This window comes from Melospiza melodia, chromosome 3 (assembly GCF_035770615.1).
Source record: "Melospiza melodia melodia isolate bMelMel2 chromosome 3, bMelMel2.pri, whole genome shotgun sequence".
NCBI lineage: Eukaryota > Metazoa > Chordata > Aves > Passeriformes > Passerellidae > Melospiza > Melospiza melodia.
In genome coordinates this window covers 105,511,449-105,530,876 of record NC_086196.1, presented here as the reverse complement: position 1 = coordinate 105,530,876, position 19,428 = coordinate 105,511,449, and the positions used below count along the sequence as shown (strand labels likewise).

The 19,428-nt window shown below is 39.7% G+C and overlaps 1 protein-coding gene across 1 annotated transcript in view; it reads left to right on the top strand.

Moving 5' to 3' along the window:
• Nucleotides 1–19,428, top strand: part of FSHR (follicle stimulating hormone receptor) — an 82,027-nt gene that overhangs the window by 14,500 nt on the left and 48,099 nt on the right. The window contains 1 exon segment of the mRNA XM_063152470.1: nucleotides 14,930–15,001. Within this exon segment, the coding sequence (XP_063008540.1) occupies nucleotides 14,930–15,001 (72 nt within the window).

Here is a 19,428-nt window from a genome sequence, read left to right as displayed (position 1 = left end):
CCCAGTCTTTTACTGCATTGCTTTAGCACTTGGTCATCAGCAGTGAAGTGTCAGCTAGCAAAAGCTAAGGAGTTGTGGCAATGTTTTTCTCATGTGACTCATGAATGGATGTTTAGAATAAAATGAGAGCATTAGAAATAGCTAACTTCTTACACAACTTATACCCTTTAATTACCTTCTCTCACAGCAAGTTATCATTGTTTTTAATTTAGCAGATGCCCTCAGACTGGCGAAATGTGCTGTTTCATCCCTGCTGGAAATGTTGCTTTGTTTTCTTTATTTAAATTTTAATATGAGACATCCAGGAGGTGGAAGGAGAGCAGGGGTTTCAAGCACCCTGACATCCAGTACTGTATCTTACGTTTCCCTAACTCCCTCTTCAAGGTGAGCAGTCAAGATAAGCCAATGATCTGCAGCCCATCTAATTTGTTTTTCCATCATTTTCTTAAGTTGTCTTATGCGCAATAATCATTACAGTGTAAGTGACACTGCTGGAAAAATCAATTCTTCCTCACTGAATAGAAAATAAATTACACTATGCTTGAATCATAATTGGTATTTTGTTTATTTTGTTGGACTTCAAGTTAACCACTGGGTACTTTGCCCAGGAAAGTTCTGTGTCTTCTGGCAAAGGCACTGCTTGCTATAAACATTAAGGAATCTACTTCCGATCGAAATGTAATAAAAAATGTTCATGGATTTGCACTGAATTTTCTGTCAGATGTTCAATATTACGTCCTTGAAGACTATAAAGTCTCTGAATATTTATTAGCAAGATGGGAGTCTGTTCCAGATAGGCTTTGAACCACGCTCACCACTGGAGCATGTGAATGACTTTCAGTAGTACATCTGTCATAAATTCTATTATTACAAGATTACTATTCCTCTTCTGCTGTTTATCTATAATTCAACCACAACAATGAAAAAGACTCTTATGTGCTATTCATGAGCACAAATCCCACAAAACTGATGCCAGCTTTTCAACCTGAGGATGAATGGGAGTCAGCAGAGGTTATCAGCACCTTGCATTGTTCTCACACATCTAGGGTGTTATCCCAAAGTGTGCCAAAAACTTCTTCAGTTTTATGATATTTGATAAAACAAATTTAGGACTGCTGGTTTGTACTTGGCTTAAATTAAACAAAAAGTTTCATTGGAGGGGAAGAAAAGGGGGCTGGGGCTGTTTAAGTGCTTTAATTTTTCACATTTTATTTTAATAAGTGTGGCACTTATTCCTCAGAGCAGGTGCTCAGGGTGTTCAGGATGAAACCCCTGTGATGAAAGGGTGACCAGGTGCCAGGTGACAGGATAAAACCCCTGTGATGAAAGGGGAGCTCCTCAGTGACCAGGTCCTCCCATTAATAAGACACTGCAGCTTCCCGAGAGCAAAGTCCCTTTGGAAAAAAAGAATCCAACAAAACAAACAAAAAAGGATAAAGGGGAAAACAAGGTGCCTGTGTGCACCCATCCCCTCCCATTGCCCAAAGCCTGATTGAAGTTTATTCACCTCCCTTGTTCCCCTCCAGTGGATAACCCTTGGCTGAGCACTGGGGTTAGAGAGAACTTCCATGGTGTTCTCCAGCACCATTTCATAACCTACTCCATGGAAATCCACTTTTCCAGTGAGCTGACCAAGAATCTCTTCACCTGAGCATTAAATCCCATATATAATGAAGGATACTTGGTTCTTGCTTATCTATTTAGTTCTGTCCTCCCTGCAAATTCCTACATTTATCTTCAGGAAAAAAAATTTAATTTTTGTGTTTTATTTATTATTTTGAGCTTTTTTTTTTTCCTTCTGGGGAAAAGGAAAGGGAGTCTATGTTTATGTTTGGATAACCTGGAGTATTTTCAGTATCCAGCTCTGTGTACAGCTGTTCTGGGAGAGATACTGAAAAGCTGCAAGTGGATTCTTTTGCCATCTTATCACATTCAGACAAGAGAAGACACCCCTTGGCTTATAATGATAAGCTACAGCCTTGATCGATTTGATCTGTGCTTTTGTTCTTCTTCATAATCTGAGCTATTGATTCTATTTATTAAAACTAATTTAAAAAACACAAGCCCTGAGTGCTCTGCTGTTCCAGATCAGGCTGCTCCAGGCAGTCTGATCTGAAGCTAATCCATTCACTGCTGATTTATTTTCACTTTGTTTTCAAGCAGAGTTCTGTTCTGTTTCTTTTTTTTTTTTCTTTTGGTTCTCTGTTTTTCTCTGAGAAGAAAGGCATTTTGTTTCACACCTCTAGTGCAAGCAGGGACACTTAGATTCCTTTTTCTGATATATGAAGTGAACTCAGGAAAGTTTACCTGACTCTTTCACACAGGTTTTTGTTCAGAAGGTGTCCTACTGTGTATTGTTCTCTGTTGTCTTAAATCAAAGCACTACCTTTATGCTAGGAAAAAAATTTGTTTGCTTGAAAGCACTCAATCTTGCCATCTAGGAGTTCATGGGAGTCACCATGTTCCTAAAGTAAGGGCCAGCAGACGAAATCTTTTCCCTGTACTTCCTGGGAAGCACAGGTTTGTCTAAGGCCTGGTTGATAGTTCTCTAAAAATAAATACCTTTATTCAGACTTAGATAAATAGAATGAAGCCCTTATTATTCCAAACAGATTAAAAGAGGAATCTTAAGGAGACAGACACTTTTCAGCACCAAGCTGGTTTTGAGTTTGTGGGCAAAGATCAACATTTAGTGACTTAGTTGTATTCTATTTACTGTAGGTGCATTTTGTTAGTGATGCCATTGGGCCTTCTTTCCCCCCAGTTTTATCACAATTATTTGAATCTTTAACCTCCAAATTATTTGGCTGGTTCAAAGCTCTCTGAATGTCCAGCTTGTGCAGGGACTGCACATTGTGCCTACTGCATCTTTCAGTGTTTGCTGCTGCAATCTATTCTTCCCACAGTAAAAAAAAACCTCATAGTCAGTTCCTAATTCATGCTGAGGTCTGCTTGGTCATCCTCACAGTCTAAAGCCTGCAATTTCTTTTGCAGCATGTCAGAGCTATCAGCTGGAATCAATCAGGCAAAACATAAGCCTTGATATTGTCATGATGGAAACAGGCACAAGGTAATATAGAGTAATATCCTCTGAAGCCTTGGTGTGGCTTTGAAAACACTGGGCTTCACTTCAGAATCAATATGGGCAACAGCAAGATGGAGTCAGTGTTGCTGAATACATCTCTGTAGGTTAGAAATGCCTTATGTAGTACATTAGGAAGTTATCTTTGTTTTGACTTGGGAGCCACAGGTAGATTATTGATGGGATACTTGCTATAACCAATATTTAAGTAAAACCACAGTTGTTCAGATGCAGTGAGAAACTTCCCACAGCTTGTTTACAATGTGATCTTGCCCCAGATCTTCACAGAGATGTTGGATAGCCCAGGGAGCATCTTCTGCAAGGGGTCAGCAACTCAAATTTGACCCATCAGCTCCAGCTGAGGCCGTGCTATTCCCAGTTTCCACCTCCTTGTCCCTGGGTCTCCAGGCACGGTTACAGCCCAGCAAAGGCAGATCATGGCAAGTTTCTCCTTCTGTACAAAGGGCCCCTCTCCTTTGCCTGCTCTCTCCCTGCAATATCAGCTGTGGCTGTATGTGAATCAAGCATCCTGTGCACTACAGGGAGTGTTGGGAGCTGCTAAGGGTAGCTTAAGAATCAGAGAAGCATTCAAGATACTTTAGCACAATACTCCTCCAGCCTCCAAATAATTCCAGCCCAGGGGGTTGCCTGGAATTTGTGTTGAAACATCAGTCATTGCCCACCCTCTCCAGGACTTCTGTGGACCTCTAGCATCCCTTTAAGCTTTCCATGCCAAAATGTCAAATTGGTTATTCCTCTTACAAAATTCATATCATGTCTTTGATCAGCATTAGTGCCCTCCTCTTTACCTTTCCCAATACTCAAATACACTTTTTGAGATGGAAGGGATCAGAACTGCACCCTCTGCTTTTACATTAGAGAAGGGAGAGGAAGGTTTTAGAGAAAGGGTGCAGCAAACAAGTGACACAAAACCCTTTAGCATTTGGAGTATTATGAGCCTCAATTTGCTTTCTAGTCCACCTTCCAAAGAGAGCCTGGGAGAAGAGTAAGGGACAACTTGAGACTTTGCACTGGCAGTTCAACTGGCCTGATTTTACAAAGATTATCAAAATTACCTAGGAAAAGAATTTGTGGAGAGCTGAAACATTCTTTTAATATTTCCATTATTAGGGTATGCTGAACTGTTCTTGTCACATTTATTTTTGGTAGTGTCTCGTGGAGCCAGTTCTGTGCAATGAAATAGGAGTCTGAATGAGGTGCTGAAAGCATTAAATCCTATCAGCAAGTGCCACATCCACATGCCTTTTTTTACCCTGTTCTATGCAAGGAGATGCCTATCAGAGTCATTTAGAGAGCTGATGTCACAGTCAAATCAAGAAATATGATGGAAGGGTGTGTAGGAAGGGGGCAGAAGTCTCATCCATTGAGGTTAGATGTTGCAAAGAATATATTTTCCCAGGCATAACTGCTAAGCTCATTCTTAGAGGTCTTCCATAATCTGCAGCTGTGCCATGTGCAGGTCAAGTTTCTCCCATCTCTATTTCACTCTTCTATCACCCTTTTTAGGAGTACCGTGTATGTTTATTATTTTTAAGTGCTCTGTTGAGGGTTCATATTTGAGAAGCAGTCTGAAGGGGAGAGCAGAAAACAGATCTTTATTCTGAGCACAACCTAGCATTTCAGCTGCCAGTGTGGTCAAGGTGGCCTCTTTCTGAAACAATGCTACTCACTTTCAAATACAATAAAGGTCCATGCTTGACAACAGTGCAGGATTTGTCCTCTGTATTACTGAGAAGAGACCTGTCAGTGTTAAAGGAAATAGTACAGTTGTTATTTTTAAGGATAGTTGCACACTAGCTGCCATGCTATATTTAGTCAGGGGCATCATCTTAATACATGAAAATAAATCCATGGCTAAAGGAAGGTAGATAGATAAATTCAGCCTTTTGCAGTGGCAAGGTAATTCCTGCTAAAATAATAGGGAAATGCAATTATTTCTTTTGTTTTGTACAAGGAGAAAGAAGGAGAAATCCTTGCTTTTTCATTCCCTATCAAATTGGTGATGTCTATGGGGAAGGGACCTCAATAACAGAGAAAGACTGTCAGGGAGAAGAGACACTCTCAGGAGAGTGCAGGACAATATTGGAAGAGTCCAGGCACCTGCAGTTGATATCCCTGTGATTGTTTCCCTCAGCAATCTCCAGGAGATGAGCTGAGAAAAGTTCTTGACATGGGAGCTCTGTGACTGGGAAGAGGACCAGGAATGTGGGAGTGTGTGGTGAGCAATGGCAGTGAACAGGAATTTTTACAGGACTTGAATAAAATGCGCAAAGTGCATTAAATTGTGAGGACTGTGAGCTCTTTCACAATTACAGGAACCTGTTGCTCACTTTAATCTCATGGGTACTCCCATTCTCAGAGTGCTTTGTGGCTCACCCCCTTTCACATGCAGCAGCAATTCCAAGAACCAGCCCCTGAAAGATTCAGCAGAGATTCAGATTAGAGGAAGGTATGACCAGAGGAGATTTCCTTTTTTGCATGCTGCTGGAGTGACCTAAGTTTGGGATGTTTTTCCACTATGTCACTTTGAGTGTTATTTCAAAACTTAAGCATTTAAAATTTAAATGTGTGCTTCGGTAGTTAAAAAGAGGTAAACTCTCCCCTTGCCATGGTGCTGGAGAAGCAGGAGTATGGGGCACAGGCCCAGTACATTTCTGCATTTCAGGATAGCTGCGTCAGCACAAATCTGGGAAGAGCAGAGTAGGTGCTGTTTGACCCCTCCTGCCATAGAGGCTGTTTTCCCAATAATTCCACTTGAGTTAGTTGTGTTTGACACTCACGCTGCTCTTTGGAAAATACAGCACGTAGTAGATAGCAGAGAGAATATTTACTTTTGCAAAGCTTATATTCAGATAGGAAAGAGGAGTACAGTGTCTCAGTACTGTTTCTCAAATGGTTTCTGACTGCTCTGGCACTGGGAGTATCTGATATCTCATTACAACTTCAAACAAGCCTTTGCATGTATCCAAATTAATCCAAATATTTGGTGGGGACCCTGTTACTTATTAGACTGTGTGCTAAGTAGGGAATGTAACAGTGAGTGTCTTTCCCTTTATTTCATTAATATTCTGGGATATTTATTTCATTAATATTCTGGGATATTTCAGCTGTGTCCCATGAAGCAGTCTAGGTACAGTATCTATGAGGATATGGATAGGAAAGGAGATAAAAAGCACTCTAGCTGTTTCTAATGAATTTATCAAGATAAAGTGACACAGTTACAAATAATTAATTTGGTGTTTTGCTATCCAGTGATGGCTCAGCAAGAAGTTCTGCAGAAAAGCTTCCTTTTCTCTTTTACCTTTCCTAAGGCACCCAACTCAGAACTGAAGGGATTTTGTCCCTGCAGGATTTGTCTCAGTCCATAAAAATAACATCATGTATGGTGGCCCTGCCAACATAGAAAGTCCCAAAGTCTTAGAGGCAGAAACACCACACACAAAGAACACTTGTCACCTTTTGGGAATGACCTCAGGCAATGAACAAAACCCAGTTCTCTCCCTGCTGTGAAGTAAGACCTTTTTTGACTCATTCTTGGGACAGGAAGAGTCTAAGTGACCGGCTGTGTGTGAGCAGGATGGCTATTCTTGGACTGCATCAAAAGAGATGAGGAAAGTTGTGAAGACAATACCTAAAAAGCTTCCCATCTGATTGGACTGTGGACATTTTCCAGAACTGTATTTGCCTTGACAATCTGCCCATGGGAAAGAACACAAAGTGAAACATTCTTTTTGCAAGAACAAAATACCCAGTACTTGTACAATGCTCCTTTTGTGTAGGAAAATATGCAGAGATATTAATTTAGAGCTATTAACATAAATGGATGTAACACCAAGAATGTTGCTCAGAGTGAATGAATTTTTAATGGCGCCTCCTCACCACAAAGATGGTTGCAGATATCAAGGTCAGGTTTTAAGGAAGCTGTACATTCATCACATGCTGTACATTTCTCAAAGGCCCCCTGCAAGTAAGCTGTGAGGAACAAGGATGTGCTCTTCTAAAAGTAACACAGTGTCTTACAGGATAATCAAAACTAATAAAAGTATAGCTATTTGTAAAAATAAAGCAATCACTATTTCCTGGCTCTCTGTAACCAAGATGGGATAACTTCATTCACTGGTGTTATTTATCTTGCACAGAACACTTTTCACAGCATGCCTTTGACATTAATAGAAGCAATTTTAGCTGTGCTTTCAAGCTTACTGCTGCCCCTTTTTTGTGGTAACTCATTCCAAGCAGTTAAACTCTTCCCAGATGCAAACATGATAACTGTGATTCTGCTCAGAGGCCTAAAGAGCACTTGTTTGTTGCAATTTGTGCCCTTTTTCTCTGTATGTGTATACACTGTAGAGAAATCCAGAGCTCCAGCTTTGCTTTGCTACAGCTCTGGGTGAGCTTAAAGCAGTGAGGAGATCCTCCCTGCCAAACCAGCATTGCTTTTTCTGCTTTACCTGATGTCATTGTGTAGTTACTGCTGCTTGCTCCTAAATCTTCAACAAAATTAATTGTCAGGGACTTTACAAAATCAGTTAACTCACACAGGCAGCTGGTCTGAATAATCACAATTCTTGTGCATTTCCAGCTTTGCCTCAGTGTAAATCAACCCAACCTAAATGCACTGAAATAACTACAATAAGTGTAGACCATTCATGAGTAAAAGCCTTGGTGTTGCATTCCTTTTTCTGATTAGGAGTTTTGCCATCTTCTCTTTTTATTTTCTCCTGTTCCTCCATATCCTGATTCCTCCCACCTTATTCGAGCAGAGCTATTTAAAAGCATCTTGGAGCTTTATTTTTAACTGGCTGCACGTGTGACCTCAGAAGGAAGCTATCTGCTGTGCCCTGGGGGATGAGGCAGCTACTGAGGACAGGGTGTGCTTTGTCCAGAAATGAAAAGGCTATCAGTGCTGAGACTAAACATGCCTTGGCTTTGGAAAACTAACCCAAGGAGGAGGGAGAGTAAGCTTTACAGGCCAGTTGCTTGACCACTTTTACACTTTTACAGTCTTTTACATGCTTGGTTGTTTTGTTGTTTTTTTGATTGGTTTTTTTTTTTTTTTTTCCTCAACAGTTTTCTGCTTCCTTATCTCTCCTTATCAGCTGTTAGCTGCCTACTGGCACTGTGGGCAATTAATTAGCTGACCTAAGCAAGGTCCTCGGGGAAAAACAAATCCCAGAGCAAATTTGCTGTGTGCCTGTGGGAGCAGCATCACAGCTCTGCTGAGAAAACAGACCTGTTGTTATCCCTGCTCTGGTGTTGTGGGCGCTGGGCAAGTGAAAAGGGCATTGGGGGTGTGATCTTGAAATGCAGCTTCCCTGCAGCTTTTTGTGGCTGGGGGACATTATTACACTGCGTAAGTGTTAACTAAATTTAGAATAGGAATGCAGTCAGTGCTATTAATTATCCTTTTAATCTAATTCCAAGAAGAAAAGGAAATTGATTTTTATGGGAGGCCTGATAAAGATTAAGAAGTGATTTTTCATCAGCTTGCTACACTTATTCCTTTTAGATTCAGACCTGCAAAGCAAATGGACATCACTAAAAATTTTATCAACACAGTTCCAATTGTATTTACTTTTTCTGTAAAATATTTTATTTAGTTGTTCACAAACCAAAATATTTTCTTTCTCATAGATGCCCTTTACATCTCTCCCAGACCTGAAGAGATTCCCAAGCAGCCTTCCTGCTAGGAGCACACATTCCCTCCCAGATTAACCCTACATTTTCTGTCTTCTTCATAAAATGTGCATTGCCTAGATTTTCTTTGGAATACTCACCTTTACCAGCTTTTATTATCCCACAAGAGGAATAAACCAGCTGCACTGTCTAGATAACTTCTTCCTTGAGCATTTAAAAGGGATGAGGAGCTGTCTTAAGCACATTAGGTGGATGCAGTGATCAGATGCTTCAGTCCAGATTGTGCATGTTGGCAAGGGATTATGCTCTTTCTCTCATAAATCCATTTACATGTGTATGAAGTAGGGCCTCTCAGACACTGAAATCCATGTCTCAGTTGAACAAATGAATTGCAAAGCTCTTCCTCCATTATTCAAGTGTGCCCGAGCTATCAGGGTCCACTCTTTGAAATGAATCTGTAGTTACATGTATAGTCATTATTAGAGAAATATTCTGCTTGGCTTTGGGTTTCTCTTAAGATAATGCCATATCTCTCTGAAAAGATGAGCCAGCAGGATGGTGGGAGATGTTTTTTGTCACTGCCTGTGGCATTCCTCATGATCCTGCTTTACTCAGCTTCACAAAGTCCCTACTTGAGAATCCCATGGAATTGAGGTGACTAATACAAATCTTTCCCCATTCTTAAATTAAAGCCTCATGAGTGTTGAAAATAGCTTAGCAGCATGACATGAATTCACTGTAAAGACTTTAAAACCAAAAAGAAAATAAACCCAATCTTTTTGCATTTAGCTTGATGGGTTTTGAAGCCTGATGTTTAGCATCCAATTTATGACTTTTGTACTTCTCTCTGCCTGCTGTTAGGAAAGGGAAAACATAGCTTTGTCTGAAAGCACCTACAAGCTACTTAATAGATTCCAGAGGTTTTCCACCTAGGCAGCTGAGCAGGAGAAATACTTTAATGTTCATATATATCTACATATGCCCCTTCCCAGTGAGGTGTTCACTAGAACCAGGCCCCAGTCACAGTGAAGTCAGATGACAGTGTGAACCCATTTCAGGGATCTGGAGGCTTACAAATGTTCTTCATAAATTTAAATTACATCGCATTCCGCTCTAAGGAATCTCATTATTCATTCTGGTGAGAATAAGGACAGAAGTTTAGGGCCAAAGTGACGCAGATCAATTGATTTACACAATCTGGGATGTGGTCTGCAGTGTCTATTTGTCTCCTATTACAGCATGAAAAGCAAAATATTCTTTCACTGTTGCATTGACTAATCAAGCAAAAACAGAATAAAACCCACCCCACCAGGATGCAGGATCTTGTTGATTTGTGCATTTAATCAAGGGCACGTTAAATAGGTCCTAGAATCAATTTGCCTTCCCCTGATATAAAGCAAAAATTCATCTGTTGCTTGTGCAAGAACCTCCAAAGCAAGAAGCAAAAACAAAGAAACAAGAAAGAAAAAAATCAAAAAGAATTACAGAGACTAAATTAAATTTCACTGTAAATCTTTGTTTGACAAAATGCACATTGCTGCAGAGGATTAGAAGGTGATAGCATCAGTCTATTAGCTCAGAGATTAGAGTAAAAATGTTCTTCAAAATCCTAACACATTTATTTCTTTGGAACCAAAGTTGGTGATTTAGCATTATGGTCACTGAATCTTTTTTGGCTTTTTATTTTATTTTCCTTTGGTCTTTAAGTTATAAAGTTTATAGTGTCTGCTTGATATAGTTCATTTTAACGTCAAGAATTTGCAATTTACATGAGGCAGAGAAGATAATTCCACAATGCACACACTTTTCTGATTAACTGTGTGTGACTTAAGTAGATCTAAGAAATGTGTTTTAACGAGTGTTTTGAAAGACCTAAATTCAGCCAGGCTTTATGATGCAGAAATTGTTTTATTTTTTTTAACCAGTCTAATTTCTGATAATCAGTGCAGTTCTTTGTTGTGCAAGGTTATTGCCAGTGGCAGGGGGAGGCCTGTGCCAAGGAAGGGAGTTGGGAAGAGGGGACACAAAATCATTGTGGGAGCAAGTTCTGGTGGAAAATTTGTGCCAAAGTGCACCTTATTAATTATTCAAAAAAACTTGTGGGACCAGGGTCTGAGAATTATTTTGATTAATATGTAAAATGCACCATTCTGAACACAAATGGCTAACCTCACAAACACAGTGTAGCTACATTGGCTTCAGATTTCCTTTGCACTTTTTTTCAGAGACAATTAGCAGAAGTGACCTGTATAGTTCCACTTTTTTTATCTTCTAATTTTACAAGCCTTTTTAATCACCCGTACCTTGAGCATCAGGTATTTAAATAATGACATCCAGCCCTCCATCCTTTCATTAAGAGGTCAATCTCTTTTCTATCACTGGAATCATGTGGGGCTGCATGAAAGAACATTAATTTTTCTGAAGATTTTTTTTCTTCATGTCTTATGCTCTGCCTGTCTGAACTACGTCAGCTGAAGACTCTATTTTAAGAAAAGATCAATAAATCTCTTCATAACTGGAAATGTTAGAGGGTTATTCCAGAACATTTTAGCAGTGTCTGCTAATTTCTGTTCTTTGCATCATGTCCTCTACGGGCTGTGAGATTAATTTGCCACTGCGATATTTCTGTGATACTGGACACAGCCATACAGAAACAAAATGCATTTCTATTGCTTGTTCTTCATAGTGGTATAAAGTGCAAGTCATCTGTGTCAGTGATGCGACTGTTTTAAACATCAGGTTTAAATGTCCTGTATAAATAAACAAATCTACAGGAGATAGTTCTGTCCTCATCTTGACAGGTCTAGCTTTAAGTTGTAACATTTTTTAGTAGCTTTATGATACAGGAGTATACTCAAACCCATTCATGGGACAAATGAAATTGATACAATAGAGATATGTAAAACAATTAAAAATGAGAAATGGAAAAAAGGTGTGGGAATTTTGTATGTTCAGTCCAGAGAAATACAGAAAGTATGAGTGCGATTGTAAAACTGGAGCAGACAGCTTCAGTCCCTACCAATAAACTACCCAAGAATCACTTTCAACAGATATTTAAGCCAGGATTTAGAAACCTCTCCTGGATATCATTGAAGCAATGGGCCAGACTGAAATCTACCCTTTTACATAGTGAATAACAATAGTTAATATTGCCATTTTTATATTTCCATCTATGTATATTGCCTTCCCACAATGCAGGATAACCATGCGACCATCTGGTGCTCGTTTCCTTTTCCATGCTTCCTGATGTGTCATTTGTTAAGTTTTTGGTGGCTCCAACACTGGAGTCCTTTCTGGGACCTTCTCATGCCTTGTGTTGGGCACCTGGCTCTGGGTTTTCAATCCCACACCATTCACTGAATATTTAGGCCTTTCAGTGCTTTCCTTGCTGGTACCTAAGGGCCAACATAAATTTTTAGGACCAAACACTACAACTCTGTCTTAAGTACACATTTTTTAAAGGAAGCTTTTCTTTACTTGCTTCCCTTGACATGAAACATGCTTGAGCAAAGGTGAGCTGAATTCATTTATTTGACCCTAAAATAGTGCCAGAAACAAAACCTAGGAAATGCTTTCCATTTATTTTCTCCATGTACCTCAGAAAGAATTGGTACTGAAAAGCCAGTATCTCATGTTAAGTACAGATTGATTCTTGGAGACTAATTGGTGAGATTTATTGACACTAAAGAATTTGGCTAGTTATAATAGATTCTATTCATTATGCAATTGATAATTCAATGAGTAGCTGGTTCTAATTTTCACTGTTAGTTATGCCTTTAAGTCTGACTTTCTATAGCTCACACAGAGATGTTTAAAAACAATTAACCTTAATTTTTTTGAGTGGAATATGAGATTTCAGCTATTAAACTTCAATTCTGTTTTAACTGCTTCAGGGCATTAGACACGTGGATCCTGAATTCTGGCACCTTATTAACACAGGATATCAGGATCTTCTAACAAAGAAACTCAAGGTCTGATTTTTAGTTTTATGCAGATGAGGCTTTTCTCATATCAGTAACCCCATCCATGAATGAGGTTTCCTCCTTTTCATTAGTTTCTGTATCAGACTGTAATTTCTTGTTGTGGTGAAGCACAGCATAGGCCAGTGTTTAATTAAAACTTGCAAATGTCCTGATGACTTGTGCCTGCAGAGAGAGGATTCATTTTAGCACATTGCCATTAAAAAAATGATAGGTGGCTTTTCAGACAAAGCCCTTTATTTTAGGGCTCAGAAATTAGGCGTGCGTTTCTACAAAGCAGAGTTTGAGAGAGATTTCAAAGCAGATCAAAGTTAAAGGGTTTCCTGATGGTTCAGCTTTGTAGCACTAAGCCTGCTGGGTGTTCTGCAAGGATCCGTTGTACCCATCCTCTCTGAAAGCACAGCCTCAGCTTTGCATGCATTACACCAGCCCCGTTTTCAGTCGGGTTTTACAAATTGCCTAATCCAGGTTAGGCCTTTTCTGGAAGCTCTTTTATCCTTCTAACATTTGCATAATGATCTCAATACTGTAATTCTTGTGTGACAGTGTGTTGAAGCTCTTTCTGATTTACATTAACGATAGTACAAGAATAATGAAATACAAAATTGACTTCATCGTCTTTCACAACTGAGAAAACCATAAATTTCAATGTCTAAAAAAAGTGTTGGACCAAGTTCATTCCTGGTGTTATCACTATGACATCTCTGGAACTAGGTGAGGTGTGCATTGACTTTTTTTGCTTAAGTAAATATTAACTCATGAGGGGGTAGAGTCTATTAAAGACCTACAATTAAAAAAATGTGAACTTGTCACATTGGTACTCTGACAGAATAATAGGGGATTTTTCCCCCTGAAACTTTGATTAAAACATGATAATCCCCCATGAAAATTCTCAGCTAATCATCTGAAATAAAACATAGATGAGGATTGCATGAATACTTTATGTGAATGTTAAGGAAGTAAGTCTCTAGTTTTGAGGCATTGTGTTAAAATTTGCAGGACTGCACAGCAGGTAATAGCAGGCTGAGTTCTCATTTCTGTCCTCCTGCAGACCTTACAATGAGACAGCATATGAGCTGACAGGTGATCCTAAACAGCCATGCAAAACCAGTTCTGAGATGATGAAAATTAGGGGTGGTCTGGCAGATATGCTTACTAGATAAAATAATTCCATAGTAATGCAGAAAAAAATTCATTTCCCCTTCCATAGAAAAATAGAATAAGTAACTGAATCCCAGGGTGTGATGAATGTATGTAACATGTTCATGTGTGTAACTTGGGTGGGTGATTTTTTTAAATAAGGAAAAAAATCCTTTTTAACAACTGTCTCTTAATGCAACCAACATCTGATGGCTTGTGACGAGCAGGTCATGTCATATGCATTTGTTTGTGCTAGCTTCTTATCAATGATTAAATGTGTGAAAGAAAACAATCATGCAGATGACACCTTATTTCTCTGAGGAGTAGTAGAAACCCTATATATCATTGGCTGGGTTGTATCAGAAGTTTTCTAGTCCTTTTTGTTTAGAGAGATTAAAGAAGACAACTCCAGGTTAACAAAAAGCCTTTCACTTCAAATATTTCAAATGGGTATTTCAAATGGGCTTTCTTCATAAAGCATACTCTGTGACCTTTAAAAATTATAAAAATGTTGTCCTGGTGCATGTGTGATCAAGTACTCCAAAGTCCCAATTTTGTGGCACATTGTGAACTAATTAGAAGAGAGACTGTGAGAAGCCATAAAGTTATTAAAGTTGCAATGATGGGACACAATAGCTGACCCCTCAAATTATCTATGCAGCAAGCAGGTCAGGGAATTTTCCTGCATGAGCGTGGATGGAGCCCTTTACAGCCTTGAGTAAGCAGCTCATCCCAGTCTGGCTCCACAGGGCTGCTTCATCCTGTGCTTGAGCATCACTCAAAAGAGCAGTTGAGAGGAGAAAGATGCTGTTCCCTCTCAGCAAACAGAGAAGCTGCAAGTCTGGATTTCTTCCTGTAGTAAAAAAGGAAATGGCAACTACTAATGATGCTTTTTCCCCTGAGGAGCCCCAATGCTGTGCTGAAATTTTGGATGTTACAGATGTATTTAGATGCCAAAGACTTCAGCCATCCTTGTGCCTGTGAGAAAGGCTTCTCCTGGGCTGGCAAGGCTACTGCACAGTCCTGTGCTGTGAATAGTAAATAATCACCCTGTTTTCTCTATTTTCAGGAGATTTGTCCTCACCAAGATGAGAGTCATTCCCAAAGGAGCTTTCACAGGACTTGTTGACCTAGAGAAAATGTATGTATTGTGTTAATATTTACTAGGAAACAACTATTTTACTCCAAGCAGCGCTTTCTGATTGCAACTCCTTTTACAGCCTGTGAGCAAGTTCCTAGCACTGAGCTTCATATAGTTTTATCTTTCTGTCTAAAGAAAAAAAAATGGAATTGTTTTTTTATTGACACCTTCCAGAACAATGTTGTCATAAATATATTTTCATATCAGCAACCAGGCAGTCTTCAGTCAAAGAGTTGGTTGAGCATGGAGTGTCATTGCAGGTAATTAATACAGGGCCATAGCAGAAGACCACAGGAAACTGAATATTTTGTGAGTTTTGGAATGAAGCAGTTGGAAAGATTAGGGAGAAAAGAGGTCCTGTTAATAATAGGCCAGCTAATTCTCTTTTCACTGATGAATTAAATAGGATTGTTTTGTGCATGTTAGGAGGCAGTTGGCAGGATGCACGAGAGAATTTTCTTACAGGTGATGGATCCAAAAATCTTAGTACACAAAGAGTGTAAGCAGCTCATTTCTGTGAATTTTAGTGATCAGCCTGGAGGTACAATTATGAGCACCTTTGATGAACAGATGTATCTTGCATTCATTAGTATGCTGTTGTGGAGGCATTGCAGCTCCACCACTAGAAGGGAAAACCCTGTGTAACATGTTTCTACTTCTCTTTAACAACAGAAAATCTAAGGCTTAGCTGGTGCTAGCGCCAAAAATTATAACCCTCACTGTCCAATCTGAACTATTCTGCCTCATGTATGATTTTTCTGAAATATCTCATATATGGGCAAATCCCATTTTGCTTAGAAACAGAGCAGCACTTGCACCCTGACAAACAGGCTGTTCACCCAGGAGCACTCTGAGTGGGAGTAGGGAAATTTATTTTAAATGCAGCACCTTTTTCAGTGCTGTATGTGCAATGGCAGAATTCCAAAGGACATTTCTCTGCATCATTCCTACCCTTCTCCCCTGTACTCCTGCATGAGTAAGGGATTTAGCAAGAAGGTGGTGAGGGTTTGTTTTAGCCTCGTCCGTATGGAAAATCATTGAGCACTTTGGGCTGTGAAGTGGGCTGCAAAGTACATTGTGAGCTGCTTCTGTTATGTTTAATTACTCAGAAACCATATGTCAGATGTGTATGAAGGCATTGAATGGGATGTTTCTAAGTGGTGATTTATTGTTAACCACAAAAATTATATATGGAAATGGGCTCAATTTGAAAATACATCCATCTACTAGTAGTACATGGAGGAGAAATGGGGACAGTGAGTTTATAGCGAAATTTCCTTGAAAATAGAAGTGTGATAAATACGTAAATGAGGCCAATCAACATCAACAAAACTGTGGTATTTGCAGATGATATAGCAAACAGATAAAATTTGAAATAGCTCACAAATCCTAAACCTAACCCATAAAACATTCATCAGAAATATTCATGATAATGTAGAGACAAAAAAAGTCAGTAATCAAATAATAGATTTGCATATAGAAACACAGCCGTTGTATGAAAGCCTTTTTACTCTTGCAAGATCATGCACAGAAAGAAAGATTAAGCAAACTATAGCCTATTTAAGGAAAACAGCTATTAATAATGTGATACCTCCATATGGTAAAATGTGGATGGCCTGATGTATACAAATGAGACACTTCAACGTAGTGTATGTGTGTGCTCCCCTAGAACTGAGTAGGCTAAAAATGGAGAGTGACAATATTTCCTAAACGTGTTACTGAAGAAAAACAGCATCTTCTTCAGTCCAGCGTAGCTGCACTTGGGATTTTCATCACTAATACATCATTCCTGTGTGTGTTTCTGAGAACAGGGTGGGTGTTAAAGCCCAGAATTTGGAGGGAAATGGTGGTGTTTGGAATCATCCCTGGGGAATGAGGCAGTTGAGTGCAAGTTGGAAATGTGATGGTCAGAGGCCATCTTGGGCATTGTTGGGGCCTCTCGCTGGTCAGAGTGACCCCAAGAAGAGTTCCAAAGTCTCTTTTCCCAGCCCAGCGCTTGAAGAAGGAGTCAGGGCTCTTCATATCTCAGTCTCAAGGTTGTTTATTGTATCATATCTATAAAATTCTTTCTCCTGTCCTGCCGAGGTCCATCCAGCAGGACAGTTCCAGGCACTCTGCCTGCCCCCAGGGTGGTGTTATGTCTTTATACTGAAAACTACGTATACAATGTTTACAATTACTTTCCAATACCTATCACCTATGTTAGACAGTGAGCTTCTACTCTAAACTAATCTGTAAGTGCCACCATTACAGCAGAAGATGGAGGCCAAGAAGAAAAAGGAGAAAGGCTGGAAACGCCCAAATCCCTCCAACTTACCCTCCTGAACTCCCTTTCTAAAAACCCCAAAATCTACTTTTTCGCCCCGTGATAACTTCACTATTATTCTACCTAAACTGTTGTGGTTTGCAGATCTTCATCTAAGGTTGGTAATTTGCTCCATGGGTCATAATCAAAACCACAGGGTCATTCTGGGCTCTGTGCCAGGGTCTCTGAGCACCCTGGCAGGGGTCTTGGCTGCTCAGGACAGCCAGAGGGATGTCCTGGGTCCTGACAGGGCATAGCAGACTTTGGCCTGTTTAGGATACTGGTTCAGAGAGTCCTTTGGGAAAGAGTCCTGAATAACAAAGTTCAGGAAGGCTTCAAGAAGGAGATCTTAAAGGCACAGAAGTAGTGTGTTTATGTGCTGAAAGATAAGAGCTGTTGGAGAAGAAGACCAACCAGGCTAACACAGAGCTTTTGCAGCAAGCCAGGGAAAAAATAGTTTATGACCTTTGGAAAGGTCAGGCAACTCAGGAAGAATACAAGGATGTCATTAGGTCATGTAGAGAGAAAATTAGAAAGGCAAAAGCTCAGTTAGAATTCAATCTGGCCACTGCTGTGAAAGGAAATAAAAGGGGGTTTATAAATATATTAACAACAAAAGGGCCAAGGAAAATTTCATTCCTTTAGTGGACCCAGGGGGAAACATTGTCACCAAGGATGGGGAAAACACTGAGGTACTGAATGCTTTCTTTGCCTCAGCCTTTAACAGAAAGACTGGTTATCCTCAGGACCTCTCCTGAAAGGAGGTTGTAGCCAGGTGGGGCTTGGCCTCTTCTCCCAGGCAAATAGGACAAGAGGAAATGGCCACAGGCTGTGCCAGGGGAGGTCAAGGGTGCACCATGGAGAATGTCAGAATTTCCAGAAAGGGCATTGGAAGGCATTTTAGGAGTTGGGACAGGCTGCCCATGGAAATGGTGGAGTCACCACCCCTGAAGGCGTTTTCCATAAACGAGTGGACATCACAGGTTTACTTGACATGGTGGTGTTTGGTCAAAGGTTGGACTTGATGATTTTGGAAGTCTCAATGATCCTTGAGGGACCCTTCCAGGTCAGAATATCCTGTGAAATATCTGTCTTTTCCAACCTTAATGATTCTATGATTCTAGGTTAAATCAGGGATAAGTCCTCCCTCAGAATCCTAACTCTGTTATATTTCTTCTCAAAGTGAATGAAGGCTTTTGAATTTTCTAGTTTTCAAAGAAAAATAATTCCTTGATATTTTCCTGCTTTTGCTATGCATTTTAGTATCTTCCTAAACATTTAGTATCTTCCTACACGTCTCAAGATTCTGAGACCTTTAAATCAATGTATTTTGCCAGAAAATGTCAAATACTTTTCAGTCAGAGTATCCAGGCAAGTTTTCAATATTTTCTATTTGAACTGTCCAAGGACTTTCCATAATGGACACTAATGACCATGATTCATAAAGGAAAAACTAGTGTGACTTGGAAATGTTGGCATGGAGATATTGATCTGACCTCCCTGGTGAAGCCCCAGTTTTAGTTACCAACATGAAATCTTTTAGGTTTCATCTGAACTTTTTTGTTTGTTTGTTTGTTTAAATTTGGAAATGTTGGCACTGGGATACTTCTGCCTTTTTTAAGAGTAAGAGCCCATTTGAACAATTTTCTAGTTTGTCATTAACTTCTCAACCGTCTAAATTCCTCCAGTTGCTGACAAAACATGAAATGACCATTCTACAGGCTGTCTTATGGTGCAACAACTTTCCTGAAGAATGTTCTGGGAGAAGGATCTTTGCTTCTTAAATAAAATGTTTGGAGTTACGAAATAACCTTATGGGTTCAAAATATCAGAGGCTTCTCTTACTAAACATGCAACTTGAATTTTCCTACAGAAAACCTTTCAGAATCTCTCAGGTCTGAGGAACAGCCTTGCCATCTTGTTGCCAGCAGCTCTCCGACTTCTGCACAACTCTGGCTTCATGTCAATTTAGCAAATAGGTGTTCAGAAAAGCAGATTGGTTAATTTTGCTACATGTTTAGTCTACTCCTAGGTCTTAGTCAACTGGAACGTGGCGGTTCTTCTGGATTTCTGCTTAACTAACTTATTTACACTCCCAGAGCTAATTAACCCTCCAGTTACT